Source organism: Protopterus annectens, chromosome 6.part1, assembly GCF_019279795.1.
Source record: "Protopterus annectens isolate FY-2018-M chromosome 6.part1, PAN1.0, whole genome shotgun sequence".
In the NCBI taxonomy this organism is placed as follows: Eukaryota; Metazoa; Chordata; order Ceratodontiformes; family Protopteridae; genus Protopterus; species Protopterus annectens.
The window spans coordinates 356,476,982-356,500,666 of NC_056738.1; the positions used below are offsets into that span (position 1 = coordinate 356,476,982).

General features: G+C 40.0%; 1 protein-coding gene across 1 annotated transcript in view; it reads right to left on the minus strand.

Moving 5' to 3' along the window:
- Positions 1-23,685, minus strand: part of ATG2A (autophagy related 2A) — a 2,853,001-nt gene that overhangs the window by 1,167,409 nt on the left and 1,661,907 nt on the right. The window contains exon 22 of the mRNA XM_044075772.1: positions 6,164-6,357. Coding sequence (XP_043931707.1) covers positions 6,164-6,357 — 194 coding nt within the window. The remainder of the gene's footprint in view (positions 1-6,163; positions 6,358-23,685) is intronic.

A 23,685-nucleotide genomic window follows, 5' to 3' on the forward strand; every position in this document is an offset into this window, starting at 1 on the left:
TTCAGAGAAGTAGATGCCAAACAAGAGCGGTCCCAGGACTGAACCCTGAGGTACTCCACTTGTCGCTTGTTTGGAGCTGGATTTGGAGCTGACTACTTTTACAGTGTGTTTTCTGTCAGTAAGCCAGTTGGCAACCCATTGAGTGACGTAGGGATTAATGCCCAGCTTAGTAAGTTTATTAATGATTCCAGAGTAGGGGATGGTGTTGAAGGTCTTGGTGAGGTCCAGATAGGCTGTGTGGACCACCTTACCCTCATCCACAGCTTTGGAGACTGATTCGAAGAAGTCAGTCAGGTTCAGGAGACAAGATCGGCCTTTCACAAACCCAAACTGGGTGGGGTCCAGTTTTTGAAAGTTGCCAATGTCTTTGTTTATAAGTTCCATGATAACAAGTTCTATGGCCTTGCAGAACAGGCATGTCAGACTGATGGGGCAGTAGTTCCCAGGATCCAAGGTGGATCCCCCTTGTGGAGTGGGATAACTGTAGCTGTGCGCCACTCAGTGGGCATGAACCCTGAGGTGAGGCTATGATTAAACATGACACTTACGTGAGGTGCCAGTTCATTTTGTAGTTCATGTAGTAAACAGCCCGGGATGTCATCAGCTCCCATGGATGCTGTATTCTTAAATTTGGAGTTTGAACAACATTCTTTACTGCTCTCATCAGCAAATACCAAAATCATGATATATATGCAGAATTTGAAGGTCTTATGTGGTGAATTATTACTAAAGTTTTACAGTTAAAGTGCAAAAATGTTTTGTAAATGAAGTAAAAAGGGTGGCACAGTGGTGCAAACAATAGTGTTACTTTGTGGTATGTGGCTCTGTTGTTCAGGTCTCAGTTGAAGTGCCTTCTTTTGGAGTTCCACGTCATTTCACTCTGTGCAGCTTTAGTCTTCATTTATTTACTTATTTAAATTTATTTTCTGGAGCAGAACACAGATTCATGTTGACAATTTTCAGATCAGCTTGGTTAGTTTAAAAAAAATGAGCACTTGCCATACTTAGAGGCACTAATCATAATGTAATAATAAATATGATGAGAAAAAATACTCAACATTTGAAGTTTTGGCAGGAGAGATTATGCAGTCCATGCAAGGAATGAATAAGAGGTTTATCAGAAAGTTTCAGAAAACTACATAGTTGGTTAGTTTTTCCTACAATAATTTGGTTGAAGGTTTTGGAGGTTATATATATTTAATTTCTTGAGTGTTTTTTTTTTTTTTTTAATGAAGTGAAACTCTTGGGGAATCTGATTTGTAGTAATGAAGTTTACTGGGGACGTAGAAGGCAAAACATAATCAAAGAGGGTAGATTTATGATGAAATACATAAGAATATTTGGAATGGAAGGTGTGAATCTAGTAGCAGGAACTCAGACAAAATTTACACATTATTTTCCTAAGAAAATAACTAGGCTTGACTGGATAGAAATTACATTTCACAGGAGCACTAGTATTTAATCGCAAGCTTTGAAATGCATCAGCTAACTGTTTTAGATCACACACCAATAAAGACTAAGATAAAGATGCAAGGTAATCAAGTAAAAATGAGACATTGTTGATTTCCTACTTATTTGTTAAAAAGAGAGTAGTTTAAGGAATGGGTATTGGAAATTATTCAAAAGTTATTAGAGAAGGCAGACGTACTCAGAAAGGATAGCTAAGGAGTGATTTCAAATTAAGATGGAGTTTAAAAGTAGAAATAAGAGAGAGAGAAATGTGGGGAAAAGTTATTAAGAATTATTTAGCGGAGTTTTCAAAGGTTAAAGCAGTGCAGAAGAATGAACTGATGAGTCCAAAGGAAAAATTATGAAGCATTTGGATAATATGTATGATTTTAAAAAAGCTGTTGAAATGGAAGCGTTTTTGATACCAGTTCCAGAGCAAAAAAAGAAAAAAAAAAACTCTTGGTATGATGACATAGGTAGCAGAAATTTGAAATGGTTGTTGCCGAATTTGTGGAGCATATGACAAGAAAATAACCAAAAACCCTGTGTAGAGGAAGTAGAGATATTCTGCACATTCTGTGGAAATTTGTATAAAGCAGAGGAATGGGGAAACCAAGAAAAGACACAAATAGAAATATTTATGGAAGACTTAACTATGCCAAGGTTAGAGAAAGATGAGGTTTTAGAAATAAAAGCGGTTAGGAAGGCACAAGATAAAAATGGTGGGGTGTAATCAATCAACAGGAAATTCTCCAGGAATTGATATCATTCCTGTGGACGCCTGCAAATTGGAAGAGAAGAAAATGATAAAGATGTAGAAGCTTTTGCTTAACAATATTTTAAAGGGGATGGGGACTGTACTTGATAATTCTTAAAAATAGGCATTTTGATGGTGTGGAACATTTTGGCTTAGTTTTAAGTCTTTTTAGGATATAAAATAAATTAAGGTAAAACAAAAGCTATTGCAGTAAACTGTACCTACATATGAATTGGTCCATCAATATACTTGTTTATGAGGACATGGTAAGATGAAGTATTTAGGTGTACTGCTTAAAAAGGATTCTATTATGGCAGAGAAGGATACATAGGAACAGACTAAAAACATATGAGTAGCATGACTCTCTTGATTATGGATATGGGTAGTAATATACAAGCAATGGATATGGATTTTAGTCCCTTTGGCTTTACATACAGGTCAGGAATATTTTTATCTCCCACAGTGGAAGAGGACAAGAGCTACATGGGATAAGTTGATTCTCCCCATACGACAAGGTGATTTAGGATTACGTGATTTGTCAGAAAATGGACAAGTGAGAGAATGCAGTGGAGAAAATTAGCAAAGGTATCAAAGTATTGGGAACAATTAACTAGGGAGGAAAACTTTAGCAGAGTAGCATGAAGGTATGCATTTGTGCTGCAGGTTAGAGACCGTCTTCCCTACCAAAGACTGACAACAGACTATAGGCAAACAGAGGGCTAGGGGAGTGCTAAGGGAAAAATCAGACAGTTCTAGTCGAGTTTATATCAGACGCTGCTGCTACAAATTAGTACAGCATATAAAGTATTATGTGAAAACTATAAGAATCAATCAGAAAATGTTAGAAAACATCAGGAAGAGAGACTGAAAAGGCAGCTTATAAAGGGCCATTTGGAAGATATCAGTATGACTACCAGGTATGCAACATCTAAAAGGTTTAGCATTTTTTTAAGGAAGTGTTTGCATTGGTATTTGTATACCCCAAGTAGATATCAGAGAATTTTTCCCTCAGGTTGAAAGCAAATGCTGAAAGTGTAATGGGAAAGAGAGGGGAATTTGGGAATATTATTTGGGGGGGGGGTGTAATAAGTAACAGATGATATCAGAAAAATCCCAAGAAGCAAGTTATGCAATTGCAGAAATTGTTGCTAAAAAAATGACACAATTGCAGAATCTGTAATTTTACCAGCATGCTGTAAAATTGTAAATATCATGCTTGGGGAATAACACACAAAGGCGATTTTAAACATTACAATGTCAGATAACACCATTTATCCTAAGATGTTGAGTTGTAAATGATATCTCATATTAAAGAAGTAGATATGTTTGCTATTCGGCTGTTGGATGAATCAACTGATGTGACTGGCAAAGCTTAACGTCTAACATTCAGTAGATTTATTTATAAAGAAGAGATTATAGAATAGTTTTATTTTGTCAACCACTCCCAGTAACAACAAGGGGTCAAGATATTTTCGATGTTGTTAATTACTTCAGTTGTCATAACATAGCTTGTCTTGGGAATTCTGCATCAGTATTTGTACGGATGGTGCCCGCTCTATGTCAGGAAGTGTAAAAGGATTTGTTACACTGGCTCAAAAAAAGAATCCTAGAATTATTTTTACTCCTCCTTTCCTCCACAGAGAAGTACTAATGTTAAAATCATTGGTACCTGAGCTGAAAAAAGTACTAGACAAGACTGTCACAACTTACAATTGTCTAATATATAAAAAGCAGGCAGTTAAATTCAAGATTATGTGCAGCACTATGTTCCTCAATGGAAGTTTCTCACACACAGTTGCTAATGCATACAGAAGTTAGGCGGTTATCTTGTTCATGGGTAGGTACTAGGCTACTGGCCCTAGGGCCTATATAAGCCTGGCCAAACGGTACCCTAGCTTTTGCCACCCAAGAAAATTATTTTCCTGTGCCCCTGTCAAGCAGAGCCACAGAAGTGATCCCCGGGGTGAATTTTCTATCTCCCAGCCAATCATCAAGATTTTTCTTGAAGAGTGCTAATGAGGAGGTTTGTTTGATATACATAGGTAGTTTGTTCCAGAGTATGGGAAGTCTCTGAGACAGGAATCTATCCCTCCAGCATGTTCTGTTTATTGTGGTGACAAGGTTTAGGTCCCTAGAGCATGTAGCTTGGAGGGATTGGGATTTCTTTACGTGGAGCATGTCCAACAGCTCTGGGTTTGACATAGCTTTGTATGTTAGGCAGACATCGCCTCTGAGTAGGCGATATGCGACAGAGTAAAGCTGGAGTTTTTTGAGATGGTCTGCGTAGGGCATCTGTTTGAGGCCAGTAATCCTCTTTGTGAGGTATTTCTGTGGCCTTTCCAGTTGTGGTCAAGTTCTATCAAGATTTTATGAACTAAAGGGGGAAGCTGTAACTTTTCTGACAATTCAACAATCTCAGCACATTTCCATAGCGATGAGCTTTGGTGCAGTAAGGTTACATTTCTAGCTGAATTATTTTAATCTTTGAACATACTTAATAAAAGTATGCAAGGTGAGCATGAAAATATTCTTACCTCCACCGATAAAATTAATGCTTTGTTTTGGGAAGAAAGAATCAGAAGAGAGAATGCAGTAGAAATGTTTGAGCTAACAAACACTTCTTCCTTTCTTCATGTCGTATTTGTGCGAATCAAGCTTCTCCACAAAGAACAAGACTGGAAACCCTGGAAAACGACCTAAAGAGTATGCCTGCCCAAAATTCGACCTTGCACAAAACACAATGTCAAGCTCTGATATCTCATTAAACACTAAAGGCAAGTAAAACAAGAGGAAAAGACTTCTTAAATCAATCAAAATTATACCTATTTTTGTCACTTCGGCAAAAAATGTAATATATTACTTGGTGTGCCACAAGATTTTTCTAATAGGTGTATGTGTCCCATGAGATGAAAAAGGTTGAAAAACACTGCCTTAGGGTTATGGCTCTGCACTTTTGGGCCTAAAGATGAGAAGTCATCCTTAAGTGGTGGATAAACAAAAGGTTGAGGCTTAGCTTTAATCTCTCCCTTATGCTAACTAAGGTCTCTCTGGTTCCTGTCTACAACTGAGCGAAGTTTTGAACAATTCCTACTCCAATTGATATCCATCATGACTATCTTCAAAAAGTGAGACAGGCTACAAGCTTATGATGCCTACTAAGATTGGTTGAGTTGAAGAAACTGATATTTTCTACAGGTATCACTGCATATTCTTGTCCTAGGCAAAACAGAAAGCTTCTCCATGGGGCTTGGAAACATGACATGGCAGAAACACAACAATTTGGAAACATGACATGGCAGAAACACAAGATTTTTTTTTTCATTTTTTAGAACTTTTAAAGATATATATCATGACAAAAGCTAAACACACTACAGACTGAAGGAAAGAATTGGAGCACTCCCTCCTAGTCCTCTGAAGAGATGTTACTCTGTGAAGTTGAAAGAGGCATGTGTGTTCTGAGTGTAAGAACTCAAGATCCAACAGAAATTACATGAAATGGATCTCAGAAAAAAAGATGCCAAATGTGTCCACCCTTTACAGTCCATCAGAACAATGTACATTTTTTTCAGTAAGCAAAAACCAAGCAACCAGAAATACTAATGCTAACATAACCTTATAATTTGCTAAAAAAAAATCTATACACTTTTAAAAGTGGAATATTTTTAAATAAATGCCAATTGCATCAGATCCAGCACAATAAGACAGCAGCAGATGGCATGACATGATTATGAGCAATATGTGAGGCAAAGTCTAGCAATTAAATTATTCTAAATAAAAAAAAACAGAAGACTATCTATACAGAGGTATTCTCTCAGAAAGACATTAAGTATCTGGCTAATGCATACAAATCTTCTGGATTAAAAGTGTTTTTACAATTTTAAGACAAGAGAAAACAGTTGTAAAAAAATCATAAATGAGCAGAGACAAAACAATGGTCCATATAAGACAGGTAAATACCTTAATGTTTTTCTTGGTATCCAGACTAATTTTGATGGTTACTGAAAGCATATTTGGACTCCTGTCCTTCCTCCCAGCAGACAGTTTGGCCATTACTCCATCCTCAGAGCAATAGATTATGGGGTTCAGATTTTCAGGAGGAGTAGAGTTTGGCACTTCAAGTTTTTCTGGCAACAAATAGTCTTCTAAGACAGCTACAATAAATAAAATTAAAGATGACAAACATATTCAAATTTAAAACCATTTTAAGTATTTCCATGTTTTAACTACTCTTTGTACTACATGACAGAAAGGTCAGATGCTTCTTGAGAAACAAAACTAGGTACTGTAACCTTTTTTTTTTTAATTAATGTCCAGACCAAGCCTTTAGATCATCTGTCTGACTGCCACAATCACAACAAACTATTCCTACATGAGGTAATACACGACCATGATATGACCATCATACAAGCAGTTATCAGGAGATTTTTCCCCTCTTTATACCATATCCTTCACAAATAAGCCCTAGTAAGTGAGTAGGGGCTCAAGAAATGGTAATCTCCCCACCCCCAAGAAAACAAATTGCTCCTAACAGGGCTCCAGTCTTTCAGGGATGAAATCACCACTCAGGAAGAACTGAACGGCCACCATCTCTTTATTCCTCTCCCTTCTCAGTCAGAGACCACAGTGCCTGCACTGCAAATCAAACCAGAGTCATGTAGGACATAATAGGGCTCCATCCCACAATGCCAACGAGCTATACTAAAATAATTAACCAGCAGTATGGTTAACTAACACAAGCACATCAAGGTATTGAAGGAATTTATGACATCTACAGGAAAACCAGTTTTGTTTGTTTGTGTCTTTCGGCTTTTCCCAGTTAGGGGTCGCCACAGTGGAATTCCAGTCCGCTAATGATTGGCAGTAGATTTTGTACGTGTTGGCTTGCCGGGCCTAACGCACAACCTTCAACGAAGGAAGCCCATTCACACATGACGACACATAGAAGACGCTCTGAGAATCGAACGGGCAACGTCTAACTGTGAGGCGACAAAGCTACCGCAGCACCACCACCACAGTAGTTAATTTCACCAAATATTTACCTCTCTGTTCTACTGCAAAACAGAGTACTTTCCTTATTAAGCAATCTCAGAGAATTTCCCCTCCATAAGACGTATCCTTAGGGCTTCCATTTCCTTCCATCTAAAACAATTCTTGACAATTTCTGATAAAAACTATGATTCCAGAAGACATGCAGGCCTTGGTCCCCATGCATGGGCACAATGACGTGGGCTTAATCAAAGGTTCCCAGTTCCAAGTCCCATCAAACTGAATAAATTACAGCAAGGAAATAGAATGTACAGCTGCCTTCAGCTGCAGACTTCTTGGCTCCCACTGAACATACCCTAAAGGGAAAAAAAATAAGCTAATATATTTGTAGATATGAGAAACTTAGCAGTTTTCATGGCTTTTATTAATTTGTCTTATTTTTAAAGCCTACTTAATTACAAAAAACACTAGTTTATAGCTTAAGCCAAGGGCATTGACCTAGGCATTCAGCCTTGTAAAATTGGGAAAAAATATCTTAATTCAGTGTATAAAATAATCAGTGCATGTCTACACCCCACCCTAGCACAGCGGCCAAACATCACAGCATATTAACCTTACACTTGCTTTGGTCCAGGCTTTATTCACTTTCTGTACTGTAAAACCCAGAATCTGATGTTGTTAATCTTCATTCATTCAACAGGACAGATGAGAAGTATGTTACTGATTTTTCTTTGGACAAGTGAACATCTGAGAGCCACACAGGAGATTTCTGTTCTTTACAGTGAGTCAGCTGCATCTGCAGTTCAGCTTTTGGTTTTTCTGTTTCCCAACTACTGAAAGTCTTAGTATGATTTATACATCTTATTCTGATCACTCCTTTTTCATAGTATTGCTGTTAATTTTTAAAATTCTTTGAATGCAAGGACTGAGTTCAATTTCCATTTTTTTGTAATAACTTTTCTAGCAACTGCCAAGAGAGCCCAAAATATTTTTTGCTCTTTGGCTTTTACAGACAGAAGAAGTGAAGTGGAAAATTCATAAGTATTACTGACCTAGTTAAAGAATAATTATCAGACCATAACCCCTTAAAAAAACATACTTATCTCTTCTCAATGCACATTTAATTTTTCACAGTCCATAAACATGAGTATCCAATCAGCTTTAACATCTTTACTACATCTCCAAGAAACCAAAATCATTTTACTAAACTCAGAGATTTTACAAGGTGTAACAAAATCCTATGCATATATATATTTGCACATAAAAACTTTCCAGTATAAACCTGAAGAAGTTTGACTAACTGATAAAACTAACAAAACTTTATTCTTACCATCTACTGAGTCACTCAGTCCACTATTATCCAAAACATTAAAGAATTCTGCATCAAAGTTATTATTATTATTATTATTATTATTATTATTATTAATTAACTCATATAAATTGGACAAGTTTTCTTCGTGGGTCAATCTACCTTCAATAACAGCATTCATATATTCATATACTGGAGGAATAGTGTTTTATTCCTCTTCACTCATACTATCCACAAATTCATTTAATTTCTTACTAATTTATAATATTAATTGGTTAGCAGATTTATCTAACTTATATTCTTTCATTAAATTTTGTGAAGACTTACCTTTTCCTTTTTCAAAGCAATCAGACCATATCACTAACCCATTCCTTTTTCGTAAAATAATTTTAACATTGCTCTGAGTTATCTTAAATCTAGAGGTATGTGCAGTGGGAAAGGAAAAAAAATCCATTTTGATATTAATGGAGTTTTAAAACATATTTCTTAACTGCTTTTAGAAATGATTTCATATATGCAGCATCTAAAGATTGAAATGAATTTCATACCAAGGTAAATTTTGTTAACCGGACCAAAGGATGATTACATATTTCCAATGTATCATCTTTAATAAACTTATAACAATTTAGTACAATCTGCTCCTGGATGGTTTTCCATTGACTAGTGTAAATTGAGTCTATCCAAAGTAAAACAGAGTTAAACCTTGCAGCAATAGAATAAGATTCTACATCTGGGAAGCTAATACCACCATACTACCATAATCTTGTATGATTTCTATAAGCAATTCTCTGCTTTTTAGTACAACATAAGAATGAGGTTAACTTTTTTTTCCATTTTCATTAAAAGTTTTATGTCAGGTATTAAAGATATCGAATGAAATATGTGTGTGTGTGTGTGTGTGTATATGTATAAAATCTTGGGTAATATAATCATTTAATAAGTACTAATCTGTTCTCAAAAGTGAAACAACAAAACTCATTCCATTTTTTTAACAAAAAGTAACACTTCAATTACTTTTTCAAAAGTATTAATAATAATCTTACTCACATCTTGATAGATTTTTATTCCTAAATATTTTAGTTCTTTTCTTTCCCAATTATATTTATCTTTAATTAAGCAACTTTTGTTGTTGTTGTTGTGTCTTTCGGCTTTTCCCGGTTAGGGGTCGCCACTGCGGAACTCCGGTCCGCTAATGATTGGCAGTAGATTTTTACGTGCCGAGTTGCCAGCCCTGATGCACAACCTTCAACGAAGGTATGCCCTTTCATGCATGTCTCCACACAGAAGACGCTCTAGCTGAGAATCGAACAGGACGTCTTACTGTGAGGCGACAACGCTACCGCAGCACCACTACCGCTCTTTAATTAAACAATTATTTTTGATAATTCCAGAACACAAAAAAAAAAACAGATGTATCACAACAATATAGGCAACAGAAAGCAGAATTAGTTGTCATCAAACTTAAGGAGTCTATGACAAAAACAATAACCAGAGATCTAATAGAGGTACTACAGATGTTTCGGAAATTTTATGAAAATGTGTATAATGCACAGGACTGTGGAAACCAAGAAAAGGCCCAAATGGAAATATTCAAGGAAGACTTCATTATGCCAAGGATAGAGGAAAATGAGGCTTAACATTTAATAGGAATAGATGAAATAAAATGGGTATGTATAATAAATCAACAGGGAAGTCACCTGGAGCAGACAGAATTCCTGTGGAAGTTTAGAAGTTGAGAGGGAAGAAACAGAGAGAGATCTGTATGGTTTTGTAAACATTGCTTAAAAAAGGTGGGACTTCCAGCATTTTGGAAGACTGCTGTGGTGGCTACATTACCCAAACATGGTAAAGATCCTTCACATCCAGCTTTATACAGATCCATTTCAATTTGAAATCATTATTATAAAATGTGTATGACTATGTTAGGTAATAGAATGGCAAAGGCATTGCCAAAATTGTTAGATATGGATAAATTTGGTTTGTAGAGAGGAGGCCAACATTTGACAATATTATAGTTTCATAGTTTAGTTTCATAGTATAGTACTAGGCTATCTGTCCTGGGGCATTTGCAAGCCTAGCCATAGTGATGTGGCTTTTGCCACCCCATGAAATGGTACAAAAATTGTACAGAATAAATTTAGAATACTGTGCCTCTGTCTAGTAGTGACACAATGAAGGTCCCCTTATATAATAGGATTAGTTTACTGTGCTCCTGTCTAGCAGTGACACAGATGTGACCCCTGGGGTAAACGTACGATCTCCCATCCACTCATCAAGATTTCTCTTGAAAAGAGTCAGTGAGGGGCTCTGCCTAATACGAACTGGGATCCTGTTCCAAAGCATGGGAAGCCTCTGGGTTATGAATCTATCCCTCCAGCATGTCCTATTCATACTTGTGCTGAGGTTTAAGTCTTTAGCTCTCGTGGTCCTGATGGATTTGGATTTTTTGAGGTGGAACATGTCCATCAGATCCTGATTGGACATGGCCTTGTACGTCAGGCAGAGATCACCTCTGAGCAGGCGGTATGCTACTGAATAGAGCTGAAGTTTCTTTAGTCTGGCAGAATAAGACATATGTTGGAGACCCTTGATCCTCTTGGTGAGGTACTTTTGTGGTCTCTCCAGCTGTTGCAAATGCCGGGTGAGGTACATACCAAATGGGGCATTGTACTCAATCATGGGTCTCATGAGGGAGGAATATAGGGGTACAATGACATCCTTGGATCTGGATGTGAATCCCTTCATGATGAGGTGTGCAAGGTAGAATGTTTTTCTAACCACTTTGGCAACGTGGGTGTCAAATGAGAGGTCGCTGTCGACTTGAGTCCCTAGGTCTCTGATTACTTTTTCCGTACTCAGTGGGTTGCTGTCTATGTGATAATTTGTGGGTACTTTGTTTTTCCCAAAGGGATGACTATACATTTTTGGCATTTAGTTTAAGGCCGTGACTCCGGCACCAGTTGTCCATTTCTGTGAGGCCTTTTTGTAGGATGTGTGTGTCTGCTGGTGTATCGACTATGGCGCCTAGTTTGCAGTCATCTGCGAACTTTGTCAGCCACAGCCCTCCCATGTTTGCTTTAACATCTGAGAAATAAATGCCGAACAAGAGGGGTCCCAGAACAGATCCCTGTGGGACACCACTTGTGACTGGCTTTGAGTCTGACATTACTCCAGCAATTTTAACTTTATGGGTTCTGTCCTTTAGCCAGTTTGCAACCCATCTAGTGACATAAGGGTTTACTTTTAAGCTGTTGAGCTTATCTATGATGCCTGAGTGGGGTATTGTGTCAAAGGCCTTAGCCAAGTCCAGGTATGCTGTATGGACTGCTCTGCCCTCGTCAATGGCTCTAGTGACTGTTTCGAAAAAGTCAACCAGGTTTAAAAGGCAGGATCTGCCCTTTACAAAGCCGAACTGGGTGGGGTCAAGTGTCTGTAGGCCCCTATGTCTCTGTTTATGAGTTCCATAATGATTCTTTCCATAGCTTTGCAGACCAGGCTGGTTAAGCTTATGGGGCGGTAGTTTCCACGGACTGTAGAGGCACCCCCCTTGTGGAGTGGGACCACTGTTGCTGTACGCCAGTGTTCAGGTACATATCCCAAAGTAAGGCTAAGGTTAAATAGCATTTTTATGTGTGGGTTTAGCTCCTCTTGGAGTTCACGTAACACGCAACCCGGGATACCATCAGGTCCCATTGATGCTGTGTTTTTTGCTTTGTTTAGGGCGGTTCTCACTTGGACATCTGAGATTACATTCAGCTGGGATAAGTATTTCTTCTTTTGGGGGTGAAGGAGGGGAGAAATTTGCACTGAACCTGTCAGCCAGAATGTTGGCAATATCTGTGGGTTCAGTGTATTTTATGTTGTTGTGAACCAACTCTGAGCATATCTGAGGGTTTCCACCCAGGTTTCTAACATAGCTGAAGAAGGCTTTGTGGTTATCTTTAGTGTCCTTAGCGATTTTTCTCTCAAAGTTGGCCTTGGATGTTTTTATGAGAGAACGTAGTTTTCTGCTAATGTTGATCAGAGATGTCTTCCCTTCATGGGATTTTGCTCTGACGTGCAGTAGCTTCCTTCTTTTGTTATACAGTTTGTTTATGGCTGAGGTCCACCAGACAGGACGCTTGCCTTTGGTGGAGAGGGACTTGGATTTGTTTGGGATTGCATGATCCATGCATTCTTGGAGATGTCCATAAAAAGCATTTGTGAAGGATTAGGCATTGTGGGATGTGGTATCCACTGGCACAGTGGGCTTAAAGGATACCATCTCAGTCTTAAGAAGAGTGAAGTCTGCTTTTGAGAAGTTTTTCACGGTGGTCTTTTGTGCTGGGGGTGGAGGTGGGATATGTACATCCAGGGTGATTAGTTTGTGGTCAGATCTCACTAGTGAGGGGTATACTTCTGGTGTGGAGCATTTTGTCCCCATGTTTGTGATGATCAGGTCTAGTATATTATCTCCCCTAGTGGGAGAGGTGACTAGTTGTTCCAGTGCATTTGAATTTATGAATTCCAGGAACCTTTGGGCTAGGGTATTAGGGCTAGAATAATGTACCCAATCTATGTTTGGGTAGTTGAAGTCTCCTAGTATGATGGTATTTTGTGATACATTCATATCCTCCAATGTCTTCAGGAAGGCTGAGTGGGGTTCTTGAGATTGGGAGGGTGGTCTGTAACATGCTACCAGTTGTATAGCAGTTTTGCCTATGGTTAGTTGCACCTGTATGGTCTCTGATGCTTCATGTGTTGCTACTAACCTGGAGGTGTGGGTGTCCTTGATGAATATGGACACTCCCCTCCTTTGTGGTTCGGCCCGGGTGTTGGGGCGAAGCATGATACGAGGTATAGCCTGGTAGTGCTGGAGTGCTCTCCGGAGCCTTGAACCAGGTTTCAGTTACTGCACAGACGTCGATGTTCTCCATGCTGAGGAGCTCATCAAGTGCCTGCATCTTGAGATTTAGACTTCTGGCGTTAAGCAACATTACCCTTCGTTTTTTTCCATTTTTGTTTTCTAAGGAGGTGGGTTTGTCTTTTGAGCCTTGCCTAAAAAAGGCACTATGGGGGTGGCAAGAGCCTTAGCCAATATCTGGAAGCCCAGTGGTGACAGGTGTAAGCCATCCCTTGTGAAGCAGCGTGGCTTGTCCAACATGTCATCCCAGGCAGACAGATATTGGATCCCCTTAGAATGACACCAGTACTTGAGCCAATTGTTAAAGCTGATCATCTTGTCTTTGTATTGTGGTATCATTCTTGGTGAGGGCAGGATGCTGCTCAGGGTCAGGGTCATACCAGCCTGGGCTGCATAATCGGAGAGCTCCTCTATGTCTCTTTTCATGTAGTCCAGGGAGTGCGTCTCAGGTCATTCACACCAGCATGGACAATGACGGAGTCATATTTGTACTTGCTTTGGAGTGACCTGAGTGCTTGTGTTATGTGGCGGATCCTAGCTCCCGATAGACAGCTCACAGTCACCTTCTCCTTGTTCAGCCTGGTCAGCGGGACATCAGTGTGTCTGACTATAGAGTCATCTATTACTAGTGTATCAGGCAAGGTGTTTGGCCTTAAGGGCTGTGATTGGTTGACACACTGATTTATTGAAGTATGTGTTGCATGTGTTTTGTTTTGAGGTGGTGGATTTTTAGATGTCTGCTTTGGGAGCCTCTGTTGTTTTGGTAAGTTTTTTATTAGAGCCTCCGAGTATGTCTTTGTGTATTTATGAGTTTGGTTTGCAGTTGTGGTAGGTATATGTGGGACTGGGATTGTTGTGTGTGTGGTTGCCATCTCCTCCTGTCTGGTCATGCCAGCCCTGAGTTGAGAGAGTTCAGCCTCCAGTTTGGCTATATAGTTGCATCTCTCACATGTATTTGTGTTTGTTGGGAGGAGGAGTTGGTTGTCTGTGTACATGAGACAATTGTAGTATTGTCTCAAGATACCCAGATTGACCAGCTGAATTGGAGACGATGCCAGTAATCTACCACTCGACATGCTAGAACAGTATAAGGGAGTGCTGTACCTTTAAGGGAAGTGGAAATTCACAGGGGTGGTAAGTAGATGTAGTGCTTTACTTAGTAGAGAAGTATTGAGAACAAGTGCTAGGCTTATAATATAGTGAGTAGTCTGGTTATACTAAGAGTAGAGCTTCCTTAAGGGAAAATTTGAAGAGCAGACTTGGCGGAGCCAGAAAAAGTTTAACCTTGTTTAACCGCGGAAAGCCGTTACAAAGCGGATTTTAAACAGTGAACTACAAAAGAGCTAGAAATGGTCCAAAACAACCAATTACTACAGCTTCTTGTGCTGAGGTCACTTCCTACAGGGACAGGTAGGCTGCTCAAGGCTCCCCACTCCCACTGGTGAGCAAAGAAACTTCCTTCTGTCCAAGTAAGGTAATGGACAACACAGGAACTACACCACAGCCCAGAATACAGCAGTGCCTGTAAACTGGTCTAAACTAGTCGAGGAAGGCGGGAAAACAAGGATTTTTTTTGTTTTTTTGGTAGAAACACACAGAAAATGCAGAAACAGTGATAAATTAGTTACACAGGCTAGCACACTTTAGTGGGCAGCTTCCACAGTTAAATTAAACAAACAACAAACTTTCGATCAAATTCGACTAAAATGTAACTTTAAGTGCAGATTTTAAAATAATGCAGCAAACAGTTAAAAAACAGTTCAAGCTAGTTCAGGGTAAGCTACAGAAGCTATTCCAAGTGAAAAAAAAAGCAAAGATACTTAAATCCAGAAAGTAGTCGCTTTTCTGAGTTCCCTGCTGCTAGGACCACTCTGCAGACCCACGAGGAGCTTGTCTGAGTAGTATAGCCAGAAAAACATTAATCGAACAATGAACTCATAAAAGGACTGAGACAACGAGATGAATAAAATGTACAGTACCTTTAATAGTAAAAAATGCGAGCACTTTTGCAGTATGAGTAAGGTTTCTCCAGACATAACAAAATAACAAACAAACTGTTTAAATAGTAAAGTGAAAGCACTACATCCAATAGGGTGTGTACTATAAAATAAACTGACACGGACATATAAAAAACTTAAAAGCCAAATACATTAAAATCTCATAACAGTTGTTAGTGATCATAACAAAACTACCTGTACAGCTCCCTTTGTTTCAAATAGGACTTTAATGAAATATTTTCCTTTAAACATCCATTATAACCTCCTGTGCTTCTGCACAACTCTTTATGTCACCACCCCTGTTATTACCATACACTCTCTGTACGACTATGAATTTGAACTCATGTGATGACCCAACAAGGGCATTGTGCTTCGCCAATGCACTGTTCTCTGAATTAGTGTTAATTCCATATATGTGTTCACGAAAATGGCCTGCAGTTGGTCTTGCCAAAGTAGAAACTGAAACATGTCTGATTACAGTCTGCTTCTATCCTATAAGTGTAGACCTTACCAGTGTCTGGGTGTGTGAATATGCCTGTGGTATCTATAAAAGTGCAGTACCAGCAACTATTACAGGGTTGTAATGTTGAAATGAATCAAAACTATTAAAAAGAAAGCACATGTTTACCACATGAAACAATGTTGTTATAGTTTGATTTCTTACCTATTACTGTATATGCACCTACGTCAGTTTTAAAAAAATGTTATGGTTAACACGGATGTTTAAAAAAAGGATTTTAGTAAGGAAATATTTTTAGAAATCAGTAGCAAATCCAGCTCTACATTTCTAGTATGATAACAGAAGCTTTCATGATATGTGGGTAACACCCCTAGACAGTGTCCATCTAATAAGCAAGACTGCTACAGATTCATGGACATAGTGGTGCAGCTGGACATTTCCTAGCTCCAAGACAAAAGGCTGCATACTGGATAAAAGGCACAGTCAGCCCAGACTTGGGACTTGTGAGGGCACTTATGACCTACCAAGGAAGACTGAGGCAGTAAGACCATGCAGCTTATATCTAACAACAGTGACCCTCTGGCAAGTCAGTGAGTGGGCTGAATCTCTCAAATTAAAAATAAATAAATACAATCTTGTACACAATATCAGGCTAATAAAGATTAACAAATGAGAAATCTCAGAGTAAACTGAAAACTAATTTGCATGAATAAGGGCAAGAGATTAGATGATGGTAATGCAACTGTCAGCATGGAGGTAAAAGCTCTTCCTCATAGCTGTAGGGACTGAGCTTTAACCATGACCTGCATTCACTTCCAGTGTGGGGTTATGAATGTTGTCTTGTGTTTATCTGGATCTTTTCCAGATGCCCTAGGTTTTATTCCACCTGCCAAAAACATGGTGGTTAACAGGTCACACAAAAAGTCACTCCAGGAGAAGAAATTCCAGTGACTGTCAGCCTGTTGTTACCCCAAGTAATGAAAGCTGCTGGGAGCATAAAGTCAAAGAGGAAAACGTCTCTGGCAAGCACCCTGCAAAGCAGGATGATTACATGCACTCCTGGGGGCCCATGTCAAGCCTATCTGAAGACCCTGGTGCACAGACTCCATTGGTAAAATACTCGGAAGCCCCATCACTCAGATCACAAAAAACCTAAGTGGAGCACAGGCAAGCAGCTCCCCTCAAACAACTCTTCACTGACTGATGGGAAAGCTGAAGAAGGGAAGACCAAGCCAGGGTTTGGGTGAAGACTGACTAATTTGGAATCTCAAAACAAAGCAACAACAAAAATGAGGTGGGGGTGACAAAATGCAGGATGGGCTGTTGGCACCACTGGCATAGAAGGATCAAGTCCTAACTTCATCCCAGATAACCGAAGTTCGATTTGCAGCTCTGATGGCTGACAGGACTGGCAGGAGAAGAATGGAGTGCACATTCTGAGGAGAAGGATCAAGCCACTCACAGCCACAGTTCCTTGGAAGAGGGGAGTATTGCATTGGGTGTCCTGGAAGCAGACATTTGGTTCATTAAGTCACCACCTGGGGGTAGCTCTCATTAATGACGGCAAGGGAGTATACATTCACTGTGGATGATGTAGCTAGCCTTGCTCTCCACACTCAGGTGGGGGTTAGAGACTTACATAAATTCTCTCACTGTAGGGAGAGCGGTGGCAGCATAAGCTCCTCAATGACTGCCTGAATGATGACCCATCTGGACATCTTTAGTCCGAGCAGAACTAGGACTCCCATCAATACAGAATTAATGGGTGTGAATATGAAAGGGGGGTGCTTAATTATTCAAAGGCAGACGGAAAAAAAGAAGTGAGACAAAAGTATGTCAAAGCCACAGTAATGCACAACAGTTGTGCCATGACACTGAACATGAAGTACTACTTGACAGCCCACCCTTATACAAGGACTGACAGTAGACTTCTAAGTCCAAACTCTGGGAGAGTCTTGAGTGTTCCCTGCACTCATTCTACAAACAAGTTGGTCAAATGAGATGAAAAACTAAGAACCCTAAGCTCCAATGTGGAAAATAATACACATTTTTGCTATGCCTGCCACAATGAAGACTGTCAGTGCTGAGGGGAAATGGACTGGGACCTCTGGCACCAATGATGGCCCAACTGAGGCCAAATAAGACTCATCTTAGCAATGCCTAGATAACAAGTCACAACTTGCTAGAGTTAGAAACCTGGCATGCGTCCCCTTGGGAATCACAATGAAAGAATGAGTGCATCTAGCTCCCAAGATAACATCCTAAAAGGTTCACTCCAGTGGGCTAAGACAAGGACATCAGACAGCTCCACAATGTAGAAGTGACAAGACAAAGGGCCAAGCAAGACATCATCAGACCATGGAACTCCCTAAAGATGTTATCTGAAGAATAACATGAGTAGCAAGGAAGCTGTAACACCTTGCCTGCCCAAGCAAATACTCCACAAACATAAAACTCCTCTAGGCCTAATGAGAGACAGCCTTGTGCCCTGTTACCACCCAGATAACAAGATCATGCAAGGGCTCATGACAACCAGATAACAAGATCATGCAAGGGCTCATGAGAGTCAGCATTCAGTATGTGATGAGTATGATAGCTATGTCAAGAATCTCAATGGCAACACCCAGATCTGCTCTGAGTTACAGCACAACAGCAAGAAAATTACAGAATCAACTGATATTGCCAATATCCTGGCAGATAGGTTCAGTGCTAACTTTATCCCCCTCTCACCCCCTAAAAGGCCCATATCTATACAGGAAGAATGCAGAGTCCCTGTAATCACAACTATGCAGGTAAAAGCTGCACTATCTGAAGCTAAAAACACAGCATCCATAGGACCGGACAACATCCCAGGCTGCGTTTTACATGAACTTCAGAACGAACGGGCTCCCCACATAGGCACCATGTTCAATCATAGCCTCACATCAGGCTTTGTGCCCACTGAATGGTGCACAGCAACAGTTATCCCACTTCACAAAGGGGGAGCCACCACTGATCCCGGGAACTATCGCCCTATTAGCCTGACGAGCCTGGCATGTAAGGTCATGGAAAGTATCATCTTGGAACTCATAAACAAAGACATCGGTAAGCTCCAAACTCTGGACCCCACCCAATTCAGGTTTGTAAAAGGCAGATCATGCCTTCTGAACCTGATCAACTTCTTTGAGGCAGTCACCAAAGCCGTAGATGAGGGTAAGGTGGTTCACACAGCCTATCTTGACCTCGCCAAGGCTTTCTACACCATCCCCCATTCTGGAATTATAGCTAAACTCACTAAACTAGGTATAAATCCCTACGTCACAAGATGGGGTGGCAACTGTCTCACTGACAGAACCCACACTGTAAAAGTTGCAGACTCCAAATCTGACTTTAAACCAGTGACAAGTGGAGTACCACAGGGTTCAGTCCTGGGACCTCTCCTGTTTGGTATCTACTTCTCTGAAGTACAGGGTAACACAGAAGGCCTTTGTCTAACAAAGTTCGCAGATGACTAGGAGCCATATTCGAGTCTCCAAATGATGTGGACATCCTACAGAAGGGGATCACTGAGACAGATGCCTGGTGTCAGAGCCATGACCTCAAGCTCAATGCCAAAAAGTGCACTGTCATCCCCTTTGGTAAAAACTCTGCACACATGAACTACCACATAGGCGGCAGTCTACTTATTGCTGAATGTGTGATAAGAGACCTTGGGACCCAGGTGGACAGCAGTCTCTCTCCTTTGATAATCACATCACCACATTAGTTGGAAATCCTTCTACCTCATCACAAAAGGGTTCTCATCCAGGGAAAAAAAGAGGTCATTGTTCCCCTCTACTCGACACTCATTAGATCCATTATAGAGTACAACGCCCCTTTTGGAATGTACCTCTCAAGACATCTGCAGCAGCTGGGAAGGCCACAGAAATACCTCACAAAGAGGATTACTGTCCTCAAACAGATGCCCTACACTGACCGTCTCAAAAAACTCCAGCTTTACTCTATAGCATATCACCTACTCTAAGGTGATCTCTGCCTAACATATAAAGCTATGTCAAACCCAGAGCTGTTGGACATGCTACACCTAAAGAAATCCCAATCTCTCTGAGCTACATGCTCTAGGGACCTAAACCTTGTCACCACAATAAACAGGACATGCTGGAGGGATAGATTCCTGTCCCAGAGACTTCCCATACTCTGGAACAAGCTACTCATCTATGTCAAGCAAAGTTCCTCATCAACACTCTTCAAGAAAATCTTGATGAGTGGATGGAAAATAGGAAATACACTCTGGGGATCACTTCTGTGGCTCTGCTTGACAAGGGCACAGGAAAATAACTTTCTTGGGTGGCGTAAGCCAGGGAACCTTGTTGGCTAGGCTTACTTAGGCCCTTGGGACGGATAGCCTAGTACCTACCTATGAGGCAGATTAGGTCTTTTTTCATATTTCTCTGCCTCTATAACTTATTTGCATTTGTGTAACACTGCTCTTCAACCAATGGCACTTACCTGTGCCTTGAACAGACATTAGTACTTAGTACCTGACCTTTACTATAAAACTAACCTCTTAAATTCCTTGAGTATTTAGTACTTTTCAGTTGTGCTACAAAAGTCCCTAGTTTGCAACCAGAGGAGCACTGCTCTTCCTGTTTAGACACAAGTTGTCATTTTACACAGAAAGCACCCCAGTAACATTTCTAAACCTCATTCACACCACTCTCATGCAGCCCATGCAAATAAACATCTGGAACCAGGAACTTGCACTTTTCCAATTGTCCCTGTAGCCAGTTTGATGGAAATGGTCATCATGAGACAATGGATCAATTGTCTCATGTTTGCTAACAACCGCCTAATACTTAATCTGATACAGTGTGAGAGAGATGTTATACAATGTTACTAGAGGCAAGGCTCTCTCATATAGCCACTACAAATACCACACTGGTTGTCAGTAACACAAAATCATACTATACTAACCACATACATTACAGACCAAACACATATACCAACACAAGCTGTGGTTCTTAAAAGTAACCTACTTAAACCATAAAGGCCTCCCAAATGCAACTATATCAACAAGTACCCTCAGCAACCTCACAAGCACAACTGAAGCATCCATCACAAAATATGCATCTATAACTCCCAGTGTCTCAACTCGAAAGCCTATAAAGCAAATCTCCACATAACTCAACATTCTAGTTATAAGAGATTCCATTATGAGACACACTGATGCATCACTCACTAGACTGAGCACAGAGATGGTCACAGTCAACTGCCTATCAGTGGCCAAGATTTGTCACATCATACATGAACTCAAGTCCTTACACCACAAATACACATATGACGCAATCATAGGACATATGGGAGTAAATAACCTGAAATTTACATCCCTGGACTATATGAACAGAAATACAACGGAGCTGTCAGAATATGTGTTCTTGGAGGGTATGAACCTAGCCCATGCAGCATTTTGTCTTCAACAAGCATGATGCTGCAACATGAACAAAATATGACGGACTTCAACAACTGGTTTACTTCTGATGTTATTCAAATGGGGTACAACATATATCAGCCTGGGGGGAGATGGCAGAGAGTCCTAACTGCTTTGCCAGGGATGGCTTGCATCCCCCCAAGGCTTTAATATACTGGCAAAAACCTTTCATGAAAAAGACATGGCATTCACTTTCCAAGTCACAGGACTTGACACTCTGGAACAGAATTTGGGAGGTTGTCTGTTCTTAGTGGAGGCAAAAAGATCTACCCAAGGAGTACTCCACTGATGGAAAATGCCCAGAAAGACTTCTTTCTGAAGCATCCACTCAAGAGGATCTGCCCTGGATCTACTCAGACTGTCTGCAACAACACTGTATTCTGAGGGAGTATAGACCACCTGAAGAATCAAGTGATGGCAGATGGCAAAATCCCATGTTACGAGAGCATGCCTGTAAAGACAGTAAGACTTTATTCTTTCTTGTTGTTTATGTACCATATGACAGTGGTGTTGTCTGCGAAGACCCCAAGTAGACCTGGAGTCCAAAGGTAAGGCACAGCCTGAAGAGCCAGGAAAAGAGCCTTCATTTCCTTGATGTTGATGTGCTCTTTCTCCTCCTGTGAGGACCAGACCCCCTGGACCCTGATGTTGTTGGACCAAGTCCCTCTGGCCAGATCTGGAGCATCTGTAAGGGGCTGCTGAGTGGAGGAAGCACCTGAAAAGGAAGGCTTGGATTCTGAGATATCTGGTGGATCCACCACAGAAATTCCTTCCTTAAGCAATGCAAGAGAGGAATGGGAAAGTCCAGACAGTAACAATGCTGCAACCAAAATATCTTCTAATAAATAAGAACTTCCTCACATGATCTGCCAAAAGGAACCATTGGAATAGTGTATGCCATGAACCCTGGGATTCATACAACTCTCTTGCTGTGGTCTCTCAACACAGAAGGCTGGACTCAATTGAGGAATAGGCAGTGAAAATTATTCAGGAGTTATTAGAGAAGACAGAAATTTCTTCGGCAAATATATCTAGGGAGTGGGATAAAATTAAAGTGGAGTTTAAAAATAAGAAGGAAATAAGACAGAGATGGTTAAGAAGTGACAAGAATTATTTAATGTGACTGACAAAGGTTAAAGCATTGCAGAATAGGGGGAATCTCCCAGAACAAGAAGAGAAGCAATTGCAAAAGCTAAACAGAAAATAAGGGATTCCCTCAATAATGTGCATGTGATTCACAACTGTTTTTTGATAACACCACAGCACAAAAACATTTAGCACAAGGACTCGGACAACAGAAAGTAGAAAGGGTTGTCGCCAAGCTTAGGGAGCTTATAACAAGGAAAATAACAAGATATCCTGCACTAGAAATATTTAAGAAATTTTTACAAAAATTTGTATAAATCAGAAACATTTGGAAATCAAGAAAAGGTACAAATAGAAATGTTTACGGAAGAACTAAATATGCAAAGGTTAGAGGCAGATGAGGCTCAACTGCTAACAGTTAGGATAAGAATAGATGAGACAAAAATAGTGATGTATAATCAGTCTACCGGAAAATCCCCAGGAAGAGATGGTATTCCTATGGAAGTTTAGAAGCTAGGAGGGAAAAAACTGATAAAGATCTGGAAGGTTTCAAATAACAGTATTTTTAAGAGAAGGAGAGGCATCAACCTTCTGGAAGAAAGTAGTGGTGGATGTAATACCTAAAGAGGGTAACAACTCATCAGATCCAGCTTCATATAGGCCCATTTCAATTCTAAAACATGATTATAAAGTGTTTAGACCTATAATGCCTAAAATAATGGCAAAGGTGATGCCAAAATTGACAGATATGGACCAATGTGGTTTTGTGGAGGGGAGGCAGACATTTGACAACATTAACAGAATAATGATCCATAGGGAAGCAGAATGTAAGAAAATACCACTGTTATTGGTGGGTTTTGATGCAGAGAAAGCATTCAGCACCGTAAACTGGGATTTTATGAGCAGTTCAATGGAAGCACTTGCATTCCCTGATAAAATTATAACGTTGATTAGGAGAATATATGAGGGATTGGAGGGGAAAATTAAAGTGGGTGGGGTTCTTCTCTGTTTCTGCTTGAGCAGAGGAACCAGGCAGGGTTATCCTCTTTCCCCAATGTTATTTACATTATATGTAGAACTTCTGACAAAGAAAATAAGGAACTCAGAAATGTAAGGATATAATTGGTATGGTAGTCAAGAAAAGCTGGCTTTATTTGCAGATGACTTTTTTTATACCAGATAAAACCAGAAAAGGACATCTCAGTGTTGTGGAACATGTTAAGACAGTTTCAATTTTTTTTCAGATACAAAATTAAAAACCTAAAACAAAG